Raw genomic sequence first — 17,997 nt, forward strand, 5'->3', positions numbered from 1 at the left:
TGCCAGGTACCCATTCACCTCACCTGGGTTGAGTGCAGCACAACGTGGATGAATTACTTGCTGAAGGAAACTACCCCATTGCTGGGATTTTAACCCACGACCCTCTGTTTCAAAGTCCGGAGATTAATCCACTGGGCCACAACACTCCACACGATATAGCATAATATAGCATAATATGGTATAAGTTTAGGAGTGTACTGAGGTAGGCAAATACACCAAAATACATCCAAACTAGAAACGTACATGAATCAAGATCGCCACAATTAAAAAAAAAAGTATAATAGCTAGGGAGAATTTACTATAGGTGGGGGCGGAGTGACGTCACATCTGCTTAACGATGACAGAACTGACCTTAGTGCGATGAAAACAAAGTATAAGAAACACAATGAAATAATGTCAGAAACAGCACTGAAAATTTCAGAAAGATTTGTAAACTTCCAGATAACGAAATGGGTAAACTCGATTATCATGACGTAAAGCGCAAAGTATGAATGCGATGTTTGTGTATATGCATTGTAGGCATGCCAAAACAGCAAGCTGCTGTACGGGTCGCTTGTGCATTGTTTTCATAGGCTGGTCAGTTGCTAGGGCTCGAGGTTACAAAAATGCGCAGATGTTTGCCCTGGCCTATAATTTGAATCAAGTAATTCATTGTAATATTGCAAGACTTATTTTCACAATCTATACATTGTATTACCAAGTACGCTTGTGATTTATCACATCACATTTTCAAAGATAAAATAATAAAGTTATCTGTCGTTTCACTTACTTCTTGAAGTTATCTGAATTAAGCCGAAGAGCTATGCTCAAAGCTGGTAAGACTACAGCACAGAAACTCATCTCACGAATTTGAGTAGCTGTCATTCCCAACAGACATTCCAACAAAGGCTGTAAATCACATGCTGCTTTGGCATCAATATACTTGCTCAGTCCCACCCATAGATCAAGAGCAAGGGTAACACAGTTCATGCTATCCTCTTCAAGAAGTAGTTCCAGGACCTGGAATTGGCCGCTGGCTTGTGTCTCCATGCTGAGCTCTGCTGCGGATGTCATATTGTCAATCATGTACTTCAAGGCCAATTCCCTGACCTCTGATAGGTCATGGGTCAGAAGGATGTGGGTCAGGGATGAAAGGTTACTGATCTGGTCAGGAATGAACTCTGACATGGAGATGAAGGAAGCGGTCATTTCTTGTCCCAGATATGACAGCCCAACCTAAGAACAGACATATTAGGAAAAGTGTGGATTGGTTGAGATGCATCTTGATATGTTCATCAGATTCCAAAAAAAAAAAAGATTTTCCCAAAAAAACAGATAAAATGTTCATATAAATTAATAAGAACAAGGTACGAACATTTGGATAGCCTTTCATACCAAATAATAACAATAAATGTGACTTGTAAGGCACCACATTCATTTGAACTCACATGCTCAATCAAGGCTCTGGAAATCTAGACGACACTTTGAAATTATATGATAATTAAATTTATTATGACATATTAATGTAGTTCTTCATTTATGTCTTAAGTTTCAGAAGAAAAAAAATGGTTTCCCAGGAGAAAAAATATAATTTCTGAGTCTTGTTTATTTTTTTTTAAGAAATAGATCACAAAAGGTACATATATATAGAAATAAAGATCTTTAATTAGATAATATATATACCTGGAATGAAGGCGAACTAGTAAAGAACTGCTCATGAATATTCATAGACTTTACAATGAGTGATGTCACACAGTTGGGTTTGATAGGGAAAGCATTTTCCCACCAAAGGGTACAGATCTTCATGAATAGAGCCCTGGTGATAGGACAAGGGTTCCGGCTAGACCCTACCCAGAGGCGACTCATGAATTTATCTGTCAGTTCTTGAACCTTCTCCTCTTGCAGGCTGAGAAGATATATATGAAAACAAAGAAAACCCTTTAGTTTGAATTTAATAGAAATAAGGACAGTTGAAGAATATGCTCTGCGATTAAATGCACAATGATACTTTATGACATTATAAACAGCAACATGTAAAGTCGCATATATCTATGATCATTGATTTTATGAAGTAGGGTCATATTGACTGATTGTGATAAGTGAGATGAATTGCTCAATCACTTTACTTTTTGAGGGAATAGATAATAATTATAATAGTGGATGGCATTAATTCATGAACAACCAGATATATTCCACACACTAGGGCCAATATTGCACTCATCTACGATTTATGCAATATTCGTTGTAACTCTTTGACTATCTCTTGTAACCTATCTTGAGCCATTCATTGAAATATAATTATTGGATTTATTAACCAAGTCAATAATGATCTGATATGATAGGTTTACTTCAAGTACAACTTTACAGTTATGGATCATGAAAAGGTGAGGAATCATTCAAAATGATATGAAACTTCAAAACCTTATTCAAATTAAAAAACTTATTTATATATTTTCTAGGCTTTAATAGGACTTTCAGTGTGGATCTAGATGTGTGTCATTGTTTTATCTCTGCACCCATGCATTGAAAGCTGAATGCAGGCTAGAGAATACTCACATACATCCAGATATAGGCTAGGTTTCCATTCATATACAAAAGTTGTGCCTTTTCTTTGATATTTTGAATTGCATTATGTTATATTTTGTTTTATGTTATTGTTACAATTGAATCATTTCTATTGTCTTTTTGTATATTTATACTTCGTTCATTCGTAACTGTAAAGCGCATAGAGAACTATACTAGTTATTATGCACTTAATAAATACCCTCTATTATCATTATTATTAAGCCATAAAAGATAAAAAGAAAATCACCTTTTCTTATTAATACATGATGTGAGTAGCCTTTGAATCAATAGTAGGTTGCCATGGAGACGATTCTGACTTGCGATAAGGGAAGTACTTGATGGGGGAATGGTGTCTAACAGCTGGGCGGCCATGTTGGAGACTTCTTCATTTTGAGCCAACAGTGGTAGTATGGCCCTTGAAGCAAGGTCCCTTACCGAGTATACCGGGCTTGAGGCAAGGGAGCAGATAGGTTCTATAAATTCCTCGAGCTCCCTGTATCGATAAACAGAGAAAATAAATAGAAAACATTGAAGAAATAATAATAATAATAATATTCCGCATTTATATAGCACTTAACACATCGGAACGACGTCTCTAGGTGCTTTACAGATATATTATTACCCCGGTCATCGGATCCTTGCATGCCCGCATACAATGTATGCACCTTCTCCACTCACTGGGAGCATTCCAACAAGAGTTCCAAGACTCAATTGCTAGGCATACTACATAGGCTTTCGCATCCTACCGGGTACCCATTTAACACCTGAGTGGAGAGTGGCAAATTGTGGATTGACGCCTTGCCAAAGGATGCTAGGCCATGGTGAGATTCAAACACATGACCCTATGATTACAAGGCAAGTGTCAGAACTGCTACACCATGGCGCTTCCACGGAATGGAAATGGAAATAAAGACCCATTTTCATGACATATTAAGGTAATCAAGATAACAAATTTTTGTTCTTACAACCGTAATATATTTTACATTTCAGAGAAAAAAGAACCTTTCAATTAAGAGTTTTGAGACTATCAATTAAATTTAAAATAACAGATTCTCTACTGTAAAGAGTTCTGAAATATATTGTACCCGTAACTTCTAAAATTTTCTTAAATCCACTCATGACCAAAGTTTGAAGCAGTCAAACGTTTCTTTTAGTGATCACAAGAATTAAGACACAACGAATGATCCAAAAATATAATGCCACCATCCACCACCTATTGGCGGCAGATGAATAAAAAGTATCTGTCTTTAGTCTTCCACTTGGTTAAAAACTAAATAATATTCTTCACTTTCAACAAAATGGATAGAACAGAACTCAGCATCAAGAAAAGGAATTCATATGTGGACAGTTCCCTAAAGTGTGTACATGTATGTCCAGATTCCCTATATGTGAGAACTTTCTGAAATGATTTGTTTCTGTTTTGTGATTAAAACAAACATATTTAATGCTATCTAATCACCATGGCTTGAACTATTATAATATGAAGTAAACTGGATTAAAATGGAGTTAGGACATACAGAAATATTGATTATTTTTATGGAATTGCCTTATTGCATATATGCTAAATATCGCTGGGTCAAATAACAGATGAACAACTGTCTATGTACGTCAAAAATATATATACCCAATACAATAAGATGATTGAATAGACGAGTGTACTATTGTTTCTAATACTAATAATGGAACTTAAAAAAAACACATATCCACCATGCAGAGTGATTAATCACTGTTGTCAACAGCCAAGATGGCCATCCTGTGGCTCACAAGTACTCACGGAATAAATATTGTTGCCAGTGCGCCAATATGGGGATAGCTATTTACCTTTTCTGTCCCTCCGTGGTAATACCACTACCTAGCTTGGTCAGGACAAGGAGCACAGGATGAAGGGTCGGAACGAGATGGAGCCTTCCTCCTTCAGGAGCACTGCTGGATCCACGCTGATGGAGTGCAGCAGCCTTCCTCACCTCCTGTAGGAGGTAGAGGCGGAGCCGCGGATATCGCTGGAAGAACTCTGAAGCAGAGAGAGTGTTGACCTGAGAATGTTCGTCCTGGACCTTCTTCTGTCCAAAGATCCGGGCAATCAACGATCCTGCGATTTAATCAACACAGAGTTCTTAATTATCACAAGTTTTTGTACAACAGAGAATTATTTCATGCATCTGCACAAAAGGAATAAAATTAAGGCTCCACATGCATGTGCACCCTACCTATAGTATATAGCATATTTTCTTATTCCACTGAAAGAATATTTCAGTATGTATGTGCAAAACCTATGATGCACAGAGATTCCTTGTTCCTTGGAGGTTTCTGATAACTACATGTATAAGTTTATCAGTTTTCCAGAGTAGAATTACTTATCATAATCATTGCATAAAGATCTCATATGCACTGGCGAAGCCAAAACAATAAAAATACTCTGACAACAGAAAGCAAGTGACATCTTACCTGAAGATGTGGTTACATCTAAAAATATTGACTTTTTTTTTCAGGTAAAATTTAATTGAACATACTGGTGCTGCTGGTTAACCATAGTTTTGACGTTTCATCCAAGCAAATCAAATGTACATTCTGCTCTTCTACAGGAAATGACTTTTTTTGTAATTTGTTTGCATTTTGTAAAAGAATGGCAAAATAATGACAATGATAAAAACAATAAGTGGAAAAATTCTTATTCTATCTTCACTGCTTGCAAATCAAGAGGTGAAAAGAAAACACACGGATGTACCCAACAACTGCATGCTCGAGTTTTGCACCATCCAGTTGCTAGATGCAAACCCATCAATGGCTAGTTGGATAGCTTCTTCTGCGTATGGTAGTACTTCCCATGCAAGGGACGAGTTCACAAAGAGTGACTTCATGATATTCAATGCATGGGACTGAGGCAGATCTTGCTTAGCATCAGGCTGAGTAGGAAGAGGTTGTTGGGCTATCTCCATGAGTTTGGTCATGACGTATTTCAGCAGGTGTCTCTGTACAAGAGAAAAAATAATGGGAGATAAAGAAAAACACAATGTACGGTTACCATATTGTTCTAAAGCTCATACCATCAAAACATAGACTTTCATAACCTTCAGCGATTCCTAAAATCATACATCATCTTTTTTTTTGTGTTACCACTGTAATTATTATTATTTGAATTACTTTCTCTTATTTTTGTTGTCGCTTATTCGTTTTATTTTGATATTTGTGGATTACTTGTTTTAAGTTTGTCTTCTGTGTCCGTCTCGAATTTTGTATAGAGTTGTATATATAGTTTGTTTATAATTAGTATTGAAACTAAGTTTAGGGGCTTGCCTTCTCTACAAGCTTTTGCTTTTCTTGGCAAGTCCCTCCGTTCATTTCTTGTTTCTTTTCATTGATAATATTAATGCAACAAATTGTAGTTTTGTTTAATTGATATTCAACATTTGTTACGAAATTTCACTGATTTGTCTGTATTATCGATTATATTGAATATGTATTGTTACTTTGATTATATTTTGAAAAAATTGTTGAACGGAAATAAAATCTAAATCTACATAGCAAATCCAGACAGTTACAGATAGTTAGCTTTTTCTAATTATTCTTTCATCTAACACTGAAATATCCGATCAATTCTTCCTCCCTCTGACCAAATACTGATACATGTCTAAACATTGTTTGCAATGGGTATTGCACTGCTAAACCAGTCAATACACTATTTCTTTGATATCATACCTTTTAAATGTAGTCTTATAATAACTACAGTGACTAATATTATCCTTCTAATCTTTATAAGGTTCATACGATAATATCTGTCAAGATATTAAATGTTTATGGTAAGCTTTCTGTAATTTCTGTTTTTCAAAAGAGATCAAATGACCATCATCTGAAAAAAAACCCAAATTGTTTGATGAAAAGGTGTATTTATCAAGACAATCTGAATGTAAAAAGGCCTCTAGCACGAAATTCACTGTGTTCTATGTTCATTGCCCCTTTAACACTATAGGGGCAATGGTATCAAGCCTAATTGACTTACCTCTCTACCCCTGGGCTCAGCTACAATGATAGACTCTACCAATGGAGGCAAACCAGCACTCTTCTTGGTGTAAGATGTAGAGGAAGCTGTAGTGGTTATGACAGTCAAGACCAGGTCCAGGAGGGACTTGGGTATAGAGGCTATGTCTGAGTCTGGGCAAGATAACATGGCAGCACAAACCTTGAAGAATCCTATCTTGCATCCTTCCAAAGCTCCCTGTCAATCAGAAAAATTGTTTTATTATCAAAGAGGTTGAAATGTGATAAAAAATAATAATACAGCAACATTGCCGATTTATTAGATCTTTAAATTCCAGGATGAACATGAATATTTTATATATTAACAGCTTTATGCTTTGACAATTATTTCATATATAAATTTAGTAGTTTTACTAAGTTGCTATCTTACTTTATGACGGCACTTTGTGAGTATCTGCACAAGTGATTTGGACATAAGCTCGAACTGCTGCCTGTCTAGAAGCCTAGTCTGGTAAGCTCCAGAAGGGGAAGAAACTTCAGCAAGAGCACCCATGAGTAAACTAGATTCCTGAGGGGAACAAGTACATAAGATGCAAATATTGTGTTACTTATAATCAAGAGAAATCTTGTGCACAGAACATAAAATCACGTAAATTAGCATTTTTAAAACATATAATTCATTTAAAATAAACTCTCATTATTTCAACTATCATGGTCTAACCAACTTTAGTGACCACCTATATAGACTGACAATGTGTATGTAAAGATAATTTAGTTTGGTTTCCTTAAATAGATTTTCCCATTGAAACATGTCCAAAAAGACTGCTTTTCTTGTCTCCCTTGGGTGGTCTTCAAATATAGATTTCAATGGACTAAATTTCATTCCATCTGAAATTAAAGATTTGTAAGTGAGGGTAGAATGAACAAAAAGGTTGATGATTATGTGGAAATGCAAGAATTAGGTTATCAAAATAAACAAGAAATTATAAAATATTTCTTACAGCATTTTCTAAAATACTGCCTCCCGAAAGGAACAGTAAACTTCTTAACCAAGACAAATAAAGAAAGATGATACAGAATATCACAATCTAAGGAAAAATAAGGGAGGGAAGGAAGTGGAAATTAACTTTGAATTGTCTATCTATACTTCAAGCAATTCCATGATGAATGTCTACTCACCTTTAGAGTAAGCCAACAGCATGAGAGAATGAGTTGATGTTCCAGAGACAATGCTCCCGCTCCATCATCGTCATCTTCTGTTCCAAAGTCTGTCACCAGCTTCTCAATCTCCTCTCCCATCTTACCAAAGGATGGTGACAAGTGACTCAGTTCCCCATCCTTGGAAGCTGAAGAAGGCATCCCTGGTGCTCCCTCTCTCAATTCAGATCCTTTATTGCTGGTAGGAGCGGTGTCCATCACTGTGTCAGGTTCATGGGTAGGAATGCTTACGTCTTGCCTGGCTGAAGAATTTTCATTCCCCGTTTCCATGGCTACACTATCCGCCTCTTTTGTCTTTGCACCGACATCCTTTGCTACAAAATCTTGCAAGATTAATCCTTCATCTTTGCTCTCTGATTGCTTTGTCCTTCCTGCTAACAGATCAAGGATGAACATGATGATCTGATGTAGCATTGTGTTGAGTTCCTTAACGATAGCCTGCCATGTTTCAGGTTCATCGGTGACAAGCCGATGAAAGATTCTGGTGTCTTCTGTAAGGCACTTCCTTATTGCCATAATAATGCCTGAAAATAGTACAATTAAACAAATTGTGACTCAATACGCTTAAAAGACCATATCATTCAAGCTTTCCAAGATTATTTGTTCTAATTTTCGTCATCAGGACACTGGTAAGCATATTTCAATTTTATGGAATTTCTACATCACACAATGTGCTAGGATGTGGATGAAAAAATAAGAATTCTAATTATCAGATAGACAAACAAAGAAGATGATAAAATAAGTATTTTATGAATACAGAAAATCAAATAAGTGTAGTGATATGCTTTTTGAGATATAACAATTCCATCCCCCCCCAAAAAAAAATAAACCCAAACCAAAAACAAACACCCACATTTCTCACTATAGTCCGCAATAATGAACCTATTTAGTATCAACAAAATGATGTTGACTGAGAAGCCTTTTGTGTACTGTACACAAGAGTAACATTTAGACCACATATTTTCAAGCAGTGGTGGAGTGTGGCGTAGGAACTGGTAAGAAACAAAGGTAAAACATGGGGGAAAAAGTTTGATCTTCTAATAACCTGAAATTGAGGTTTGATGATCATTTTCAAAGGGAAAACAAAAACTTGGCTAAACTTGAACAGATGAACGTTGGTTGGAGCAAGCAGAAACAATTTTTTTTCTTCAGTCATGTACTGCAGAGAGATCTTCAAGACCAATTGATGATGAACTACAACTACACTCCAATAATCAAGATTTTTGGGGAAAAAAATTGAACTGTAATGGTTCTCCCATTCTTAGATGCATGTCAAGCAAGATTCTCACCATTTTTTGGATCAAAATACATTTGTGAATGGTGCTTTTCAAACATGAACTTCATCAATAACAAATACAAAAACAGAATAACAAACATCCATTTGAGCAACGTTCTTTGTGTTGCCATTACATCACTCGTTTTCAAAGCCTGATTTTACAGCCCTAGCAAAATCGGGGAAATGTCACTCTAGTCACTAGATCTGGTGCAGAACAGTCTGAACTAGAAGTATCACTGGTATGTTGTGAAAAGCCACTAATCATGTTTTTTTTTTAAATTATTTGTGTAGTACTGTTTTCTTCTATTGATATGAATTAGAACCCCTCTTGGCCATTTAAAAGGCATCATATTCTAAACCTTCAAGGGGCTCTGCCCCCTCAACCCCCCACCAGGGGCCTCATAAAAAGCTCTAGGACCCCCCGGCAATATTTCGCTCGTTCGCATGTTGGATAGTGGAGCCGTCCAGGGGACCGTTTCATGAAAGTTGTCAGCACTGACAAGATGTCTTTCTCCGACAATTACCATAGTAACAGTCAGAGGCCAGAGCTTCTCAGCCAATCACAAGCAAGGATTTCACTTAAATAGTCAGCACTGACAATTAAGTCAGTGCTGACAACTTTTATGAAACACCCCCTGATTCTCAGCAAGAAATGTGGAGTTTCAACAAAAGTAATTAAGGACTGAATTAGTCATTGCATGAATATATTTGTAAGGACAGCTAATACAAAATATAAAACTAAAATAAAAGAGGTAAAAAAAATACAAATTTAGAAAAATACCATAGTAGTTTGGTGAAAAAGGGGCCGAGTAGTGTTGGGGGGAATTGCCCTTCAAGTGTGTCCCCCTCCCACCTTAAAAAAATAATAAAAAAATGTACACTCACCATGCATAGGTGTAAGAGCAGCTGCTCTGAGAATATTAATCTTTGCACATTTAACTTGATATCTCAGACTCTCCATCAAACTTAATACAAACTGGACAGGACTTTCAAGAGTGGATGATTTGGTGGCTTTGCCAGAGGTAGTTGACTTATTCTTAGATGGTTTGACGAGGTCATCTAAACCTTCTCTCTCAACAATTTGTCTGGAGAAAAAAAAATCACCAACGCAGCTTGATTGAAGAATCATCTTCTTTCTTACATATCAAATTTTTGTTATAAAAATCAATCCACACAAAATATTTGTTGTTTTGATGTACATACCGTATACTGTATGTCAAGCTCTACATGTATTTTGTTTTGAATCTTAAAATGTTTTCTGTAAAATTACACTATCTCTCTCAGTTTGGAAGGCTGAATATACAAAAATGTCATGGTGCTCACAAACGGCAAATCCCTGATAGTCTTGATAAACGAAAAGACATCTAGGCCTGTCTAGTTAGACTTAATGGGTCATGGTCTTGCACTGAACTAAACTTATGGGAAGCCCCAAAAACATCAAAATATTGTTTACACTGCATCTTTCCTATGTTTATTATGCCATGTCCCCTTTCTTTGATACATAATGAAGAAAACTATTTTAGTTATTATTCTGAGACAGTTTTGATTGATAGGAGTATCAAACAAGCTGTTATGTGGAACCTGTACTGCAACCTGTACTGCAAGTCACAAATGGCTATCCATAGTTAAACCACAGCTTTGAGCCATGACTTTAAACATGAATACGGACGGGTCATTGAATCATTTAACGATGTATTTCTAATACATCACGCACTTTACATAATTATCTTTTAAATCAAAGTTGGTTAAATACTGTTAAATACTCAAGTGATATATTAATTCTTTCTGAAGCATTTCTGACTGTTTGAAAAATCAATAACAAAATTCAGACATACAAAATTAAGCCCCAATTATTCTGCATATTTAAAAATCAGACAACTCACCTGTGGAAGGAGAGTTTGCAGAGCATAGCCCCGGCCTCACATTCATGGAATTTCGGACTACAGATGAGCTTCATGCCTTGGACCAGGATCTCTGATGGTCTAGACCAGGGATAGGCTGGTGATGAAGGGAGGGGCCACGGAAAGTACCCTATCAGTAGGTCGTAAGCAGACGACCGAATGTCATTGGAGGAATCCAACAGGCTGTTCACTAACAGAGATGCATTCCTAAAGTAAAAATAAGCAATGTCATAGAAACAATAAAATTAGTTTGAATAGGGATTCCACTAATTTCCTTCAGCAAGATATTCACTCACACCATGCTTCACATGTTACAGGTTAGATAAATGGGAACCAAGAAGAAGAAATTTCTCAAAACCTGTCAGAACAGACATCGGTAGCCTAAATTAGCCGGGGGTAATATAGGAACGACTTAACAGGGTGGCTATGTGCATAATATGAATACTATCGGTACTACTATTATCATTATTAATCAGGAAATACTTTTCCTGGTATCTCATTGCAATTTGCTCAACATGATTTAAAGACTGCCACAAAAGAAGTATTTCGTGTAGCAAACTGTTACAAAGCACTGTACGGAACTTAGTTGAGATTTTTCTCTTATGACCAAGATGTTTATCAAATTTGGTATGCTAAATCATTCACTGTTCATGAAGAACTACATTTTTCATTTTCATTTTGAAAAGGATTGAACCTCCCTTTCATCAAACAAGAACCATACAAATCTAGTCTTTCACCATTGTCAGTTAAAGTTTTGGTACATCCCAGTATTGCAAATGTGAGATGTACCAGTCACAATTTTTCAGAAACATTGAAGATACCTTCTCTTGACAATGTAATATAACACAACATTCCAAATTTTTATAAACTATTAAAATATGTAAAATATAATAAGAATAATGATAAATTTACCTTTCAGAAAAGAGATCCACTTTACCGATATCCCGACTCCATGAAAGAAGTTTCTTGGATGCAGCTGTATTAAATAAAATTGAAAATTCTGTCATATATTTATATTGCTTTGATGATTGACCTTTACATGTGTAAATCGAAGATAAATCACAGATGCTTTTTAAAAACATATTGCAAAATATATTATGTATAATAAAAAATACAGACATTTCATACGATTAGAAATTTTCTTTCTAAAATTCCATCAACCAAGTTGCCAATTTCATAAACACAAAGCTTCTCACAAACATAAAAACTTGGTAGATCAAGCACAATAACTCAGGTTAATCCAAATGCCCAGAGTGAAAATCAAACAATACCTGAAAGTGCAGCACTGCTTGGATTATTCAACTCGGTCTGTTTGCCATCAGATAGATTCTCATAGATGAGACGTAGGAGATCTAGTGAAGCCCTTTTCCTCTGGTAGCAAGCACCAGGGAAGAGGGAGAAGCTCTCCTCTAGGAGCCAGTCCATCAGGTCTACTGCTGACTGGAGATTGGTCTGGAGAGCTTTAGTTGCTGGTGACAACTCTTCAGTCCCACTGCAAATAAGTACACAATAAGAACAAAATGACTAAAGAAAACTATATCTATAATAACACAGACTCTGAAGAACCGAAAAGTGTTTATGCAAGATAATTTTAGTCATCCTTGGCCCAATAAGAAAAAAAACAAACAAATAAGACTTGCAACATCTAAGCACATGGTTTGGGAGAACTGGCATTTTTACAAGTTGAAAGATGCATTGCGGGTACATTTCTAAAGGAAATCCAAGTAAATTACAATACATTACAGGCAATGGTAAGGACTTTATAACAAGTATTTCTAGCATTTTAAGAGAAAAAAATATTTAAGTACGCAACAGATCAATTTCATGAAATAACTAACTCTTCTTTACGTCTGACCCCCATTTTTCACCATTCTTACTTTCCTTCATTAACTGGTCATGACATGATAATTTGAAAGCAAAGCAACCTTTCATATGAACAAGAAAACAACAGGGCCCCATCTTAGAAAGAGTTGCGATTGATCCAATCGATCGCAACTATGGATTGCCAGCAATGTCAACATCTATTATGCATGTTTGTTCAAAATATTTTCTAGCTATGATGTATATTCATGCATTCATCGTTGTCTTGAAAATTCACTGTGCTTCTCTTTGTTTACAAAGGACATTGTGCACATTTCCTGTAGAAAAAATTATGACACTGATGGATTTCCATAGAGTTACGATTGATTGGATCAATCGTAACTCTTTGTAAGGCGGGCCGAGATCATTTCACGTAGTAACCACATATTGAGGGTAGGACATACTGTTCAAGTTCAAGTTCAAGTTTATTCAAAACCAAAAACATCACATCATAATCAAAATAGATACACATACAACGTAAATGAGTACATGAACATACATCAATTAGATTATAGCATAGACGAATTGGTTTTAGGACCCTACATACTAGATAGAATTGCCCAGGAGCAAGTTTCCCTATGTCGCCTGCTGATAATTGAAATCCACCTACCTGTCCACACTGCTTGCAGCAAAAGCCATAGCAGAATTGATCTTCTTGAGCCAAGCAAGACTGCTGTCTCTCAGTCTAAAGATCAATGCCTTCATGCTGATCCTCAACTGATTTCTCAGTGAGGTATCATCCGTGGTTAGGCAGTTCTTGACCAGGGTCTTCACGAGCCGGGTCTCATCTTCGTCAACAGGTTCAGCAGTTCTTGGTGAGTGGCATACCAGATAGATAGTATCACCTCGGATGTCATCGTTATGATGGTGTGCTGCTTCTTCTAAGGTGGCTAAGTGATGTTGCTATCGAAAGAGGGGATGAAACAAACCAAAATCATAAAAAATCATGATAATAATAATAATGTAAATTATACGGGAATGAGCACGTATCCACTCTGCAGAGAGCTCAAGACACTAATTGTTCAGCTCACAAGCATTTCAAGGACTAAATATCAGGGATGCCAGTGGCAAAGGGTCCCAGGGCCTGAACTTTTTTGGATTGTAAATTATGCGTGCGAAGCGCACATGACGAGCGCGAAGCGCGAAGTCCCATTCAGCCGGGGTCCAGCTCTAGGGTTCTAAATGGTCTCTGATGCACTCTGAGCCTATTTTAGGGATCATTTTCCCAAAAATTTAGCTCAAGTTTTGGGCATTTTTTTATGTTGCAGAGCCTCAACTTACAATTAATTCATGAAAAATATTTATGTCTTGATGAAGTCTACAACTAAAGAACATAATTAAACAATACATCGTGCTTTACCAGCGACATCGATTTTGCGAAAATAATCCGAGAGAAACGTTCCACTATTGTCTTTGTTCTCCAACCACTTCCACTGGAATTTGTTCTTGATTCCACTGTCTATTTGCTTAATGTTGGTTCCTCTTTCAACATCCATACTTGTTGAAAAATTGTGATTAAATCCACAATCGAAACGGAGAATCAGCTCAAAATAACAACGTGAATTGAACGGGAGCGCGAAAACACCGTGTACGGCCAGTGTAGGCATACTCATCGCGCAGCGAACGCATAGCCATGCAGCCCATGCCACTTATCACATTGCTATTACACTAGACCGTCGTTTTCTCAAAATTCAAAGTTACGTTCACAATCCATACACGTTATAATGTACGGCGATCAGTCAACACCAATCACATACATACAGTGCAGTCTAGCGTAATGCGACCATATACACACACACGCACAAAAAACCTTGATTAAAACTAGCGTTTAACTGACCGGCTCGTACGAGTCTAATTCCATTATATCACAGGATTTTTTCTTGCACAATAGCTTAGGTACATATAACGGCCGTACGGAGCATAGACTTCTCATTGAACGGCCGGATCTGGCCGTAGGCAGTTCTGTCCAGCCTGAGAAAACTCGACCAGCCGGAACTTAAGGTCGGAAAAATGAAAAAGCCGGAATTCCGGCTATAGCCGGAACTCTGGCATCCCTGTAAATATTATGTGGGTAGAGTACAGCATAATGTGGATGAATCTCTTGCCAAAGAATACTAACATGGCTTGGATAAGAACCCTAGACCTTCTAACTGAAAGGGGAGAGTCAGAGTCACTAGACCACAATGCCTCCACAAAAGTCTTTGAGATTAAATTGAAAAGAAAACCAGTCATTAATTAAAAAAAAAATTCACACTGTCCATCATAAATGTTTGACCCCCCATGCAGAGAGCATATAAGTAATTCACATTTGAATATGTAGCATTCCCACCTACTATAGCCACCTTTTTTTCCTTAGCTGATTAATCACTTGACAATTATAATCCTATTCACTTTCAAGGCCAATATAATCATATATCAATTTGAAAAATGCATTCAAAATATAATTTGGCAGAATACTCATTCTTCTTCAAATAAAGAACTCAAAATCACACAGAAAATAACAATCAAATAAGAATTTATCAAAGTACCGGTAAAAAAAAAAAATCATATTTCACGCTCCTTACCATCCACTCCTGCCCTTGTAGAATCTTGCAAGTTCTAGCTTGCTTGAGTAGGATGATCTTTCTATGAAGATTCCGTGCCTCTTGATCGTGACCACCTCTCATTATCACATTCACATCCAGCAACATAGGAAATGTTTCAGGAAATATTTTGAAGGTGGCTGGCAGCCAGGTATTGGCAATGTTGTTCCTGACAAGTCTGAAGAGATGAAGGATGCAGAAAAGGTAATTTTACTACAAAAAATATCTGTAATCAGCACATATATCGATAATAGATATCATCATCTTCATCAGATTTAACCAAGAGATAGATAAGCAAAACATTGAGAATATAATACTTTTAAAAATATTTTTTCATGATTATGATAGTCAGAGGTTTGCACACATTACACACTACACCAATAGGCAATCTGAGATATACAGAATCTTTAGAGCACCTAAATTGTAGTTGGCCTGTCTATTTTTTAGTCCTAAAAACATTCAACACCCCCCTCTATTTTCAGGGTTTTCAGAATGACCAGTAATATTTAACAGGAAATATATCATATTTTGTGGGACCATCACTAATTGCTTGTTATTAGATCTAAGAGTTTATGGTAATAATAATAAATTACACATATAAAATGATAAAAGAGCACTTGATTACAAAGATAAATCTGACAACACTTTCTAGTACATGTAGTTTATTTGACAGGTGATGTGCCAATCAAGTTTGGTCAATCAATGGCCTAGATACTTTTGCGGCTCAATTAATAGCAGAGTCTTGAGCGGTAAAAAGGGTTAATTCTAAATAAAGGACTACAGCACTGCAACAAAACAATAATGAATATTATTCAGAATAATGATAATAATGTTCACAAATTTCATTACGAGTAAGTGCAACCAAAATTAAAACGCTGAATCCATAAAAAGAAAGAAGTGAAATTGTTTAGTTCTTCATACTTACGCATTATTACTACAGAGGCCAGTAATAACAACCTCTTGGAAATGTTTTGCCCAAATCTTTAATGCAGTCTCCTTGAATTCTTCCTTCCTTTCACCTTGGACCACAGCCGGGTCCTGGGCTAGCTCTGACTTTATCCCTGATATAAGTGTCTTATATGTCTCATTGGCTGCAAAGACTAGATGGTGTGTATCTAAGCAAGATAAGAGTTCCCTTGATAATCTTGGATGAAGGTCCAGGACAGCCGTAGCCCCTAGGTGAGGGATCAGGGTAGATAGAAGGGTGTAGCGACCTTTCAGATGAATGGGTGATCCTAGCAGTTCTTGGGCCAGGTATGTCAACAGCTGGTAATATGAAAAGGATTGAAGATTCAAGCTACTAATTAAAACTTAGAAATCTGAACTACAACATTTATCATCTTAAAGAATTCTTCATTCATATCTCCATATATATAAAATTGTTGATTAGTAAATTGGAAAAACTATTAATTGCATGTTAAAAGAGTACATCTTTGTATCTATAATTTATCTGATACAAACACTGGTGATAATTGCTCTGTGGTAAAAATCCTACAATAACTTTTATTTTTCAATGACGGATATTTCACAGAAATTATTCTTTTTTTTAAGAGGATAACACATGCTACTTCAAATCATACACTTACCTAAAACTCAACTGCACCATTTAACATAACCACTTAACAAGGAAATATTATTAAAGTATATATTGGCAATTCCAACCCTCTTCATGTGTGACCTACCAGAAATTATTTTTAACTATTCGCTGGTTCTTGTGGAAATTTTTAATGTTCTAAAATGATCATTACTTGAGCAGCTCATTAAGTGGAGTATGAATGGCGAAAATGGGGTAAGACGATAACAATAACATCAATATAGAATTGCCAAATTGAAGATGAGAACAACGGTCAACGATTTCTGCTACAACCTACCTGAGTATCAGAAGAGTTGAGGAGATGGCTTTCTGCTTTATAAGAGTCCAATAGAGAACTGAACAAAGCTCTGATCTGTTCTGGCACTCCATCTATGGGACTATGCCAATGTCTCCAGATACAGCTGAGGACTAGTTGAACCACATCAGAAGACCTTGTTAAGAACCTCTGGGCGTTGTTGTTCAGGAGGGACCGCAGATGCTGAAGGTGACGCTGGACACACTGAAGCCAGAGAGTGAACACTGGAGATTTGGAAAATGAAGAAATCATTGCAAATTATTAACACTTAGCACCTAGTACACATTTAATCCAACTAATAATTGGACAATAAACACTGGCGATGAATAAAGTAGCTGCCAGTTGTAAAATTGAAGAGATATCCCATTGCAAACTACATTTAAAGGAGGAGATGAATGATCAATGACCTCACTATACCACTCACACACACTTACATATCTGCAATGATCTGCAGCAAATAAAGATGAAGATTTTTCTACAAAAATGATTACTCACACTGTATGGAGTGAAATTCAGGTGTATCTTGGCTGCTTAGGAGTTCTTGAGTAACGGTCAGGAGAGGTCCAATTAAGAAGATTTGACCCTTTGTGGACAAAATGATACAGACAGTATAACAAATTTTATAAACAATGCCTATGACAATGACCCGTAGAGCAAAATCACAAACAAATACTTAATTTGATACTTTGATACCAGTGAAATATAATTATGTAACAAGAATTGCCAAAGATGTTTAAAAGTCAGAAAAATAG

The 17,997-nt window shown here is 36.4% G+C and overlaps 1 protein-coding gene across 1 annotated transcript in view; it reads right to left on the bottom strand.

Moving 5' to 3' along the window:
• The window catches only part of LOC129264566 (tRNA (32-2'-O)-methyltransferase regulator THADA-like), a 41,375-nt gene that overhangs the window by 12,605 nt on the left and 10,773 nt on the right, over positions 1-17,997 (bottom strand). The window contains exons 8-24 of the mRNA XM_064102491.1: positions 17,741-17,828; positions 17,228-17,469; positions 16,282-16,622; positions 15,339-15,534; positions 13,385-13,677; positions 12,186-12,406; positions 11,827-11,890; positions 10,897-11,121; positions 9,899-10,098; positions 7,699-8,261; positions 6,950-7,087; positions 6,542-6,757; positions 5,270-5,513; positions 4,366-4,633; positions 2,792-3,037; positions 1,663-1,885; positions 770-1,215 (exon numbers count right to left, since the gene is read on the bottom strand). Of these exons, the coding sequence (XP_063958561.1) occupies positions 770-1,215; positions 1,663-1,885; positions 2,792-3,037; positions 4,366-4,633; positions 5,270-5,513; positions 6,542-6,757; positions 6,950-7,087; positions 7,699-8,261; positions 9,899-10,098; positions 10,897-11,121; positions 11,827-11,890; positions 12,186-12,406; positions 13,385-13,677; positions 15,339-15,534; positions 16,282-16,622; positions 17,228-17,469; positions 17,741-17,828 (4,214 nt within the window). The remainder of the gene's footprint in view (positions 1-769; positions 1,216-1,662; positions 1,886-2,791; positions 3,038-4,365; positions 4,634-5,269; positions 5,514-6,541; positions 6,758-6,949; positions 7,088-7,698; positions 8,262-9,898; positions 10,099-10,896; positions 11,122-11,826; positions 11,891-12,185; positions 12,407-13,384; positions 13,678-15,338; positions 15,535-16,281; positions 16,623-17,227; positions 17,470-17,740; positions 17,829-17,997) is intronic.

The sequence above is a fragment of the Lytechinus pictus genome, chromosome 7 (assembly GCF_037042905.1).
Source record: "Lytechinus pictus isolate F3 Inbred chromosome 7, Lp3.0, whole genome shotgun sequence".
NCBI classification, from domain to species: Eukaryota; Metazoa; Echinodermata; class Echinoidea; order Temnopleuroida; family Toxopneustidae; genus Lytechinus; species Lytechinus pictus.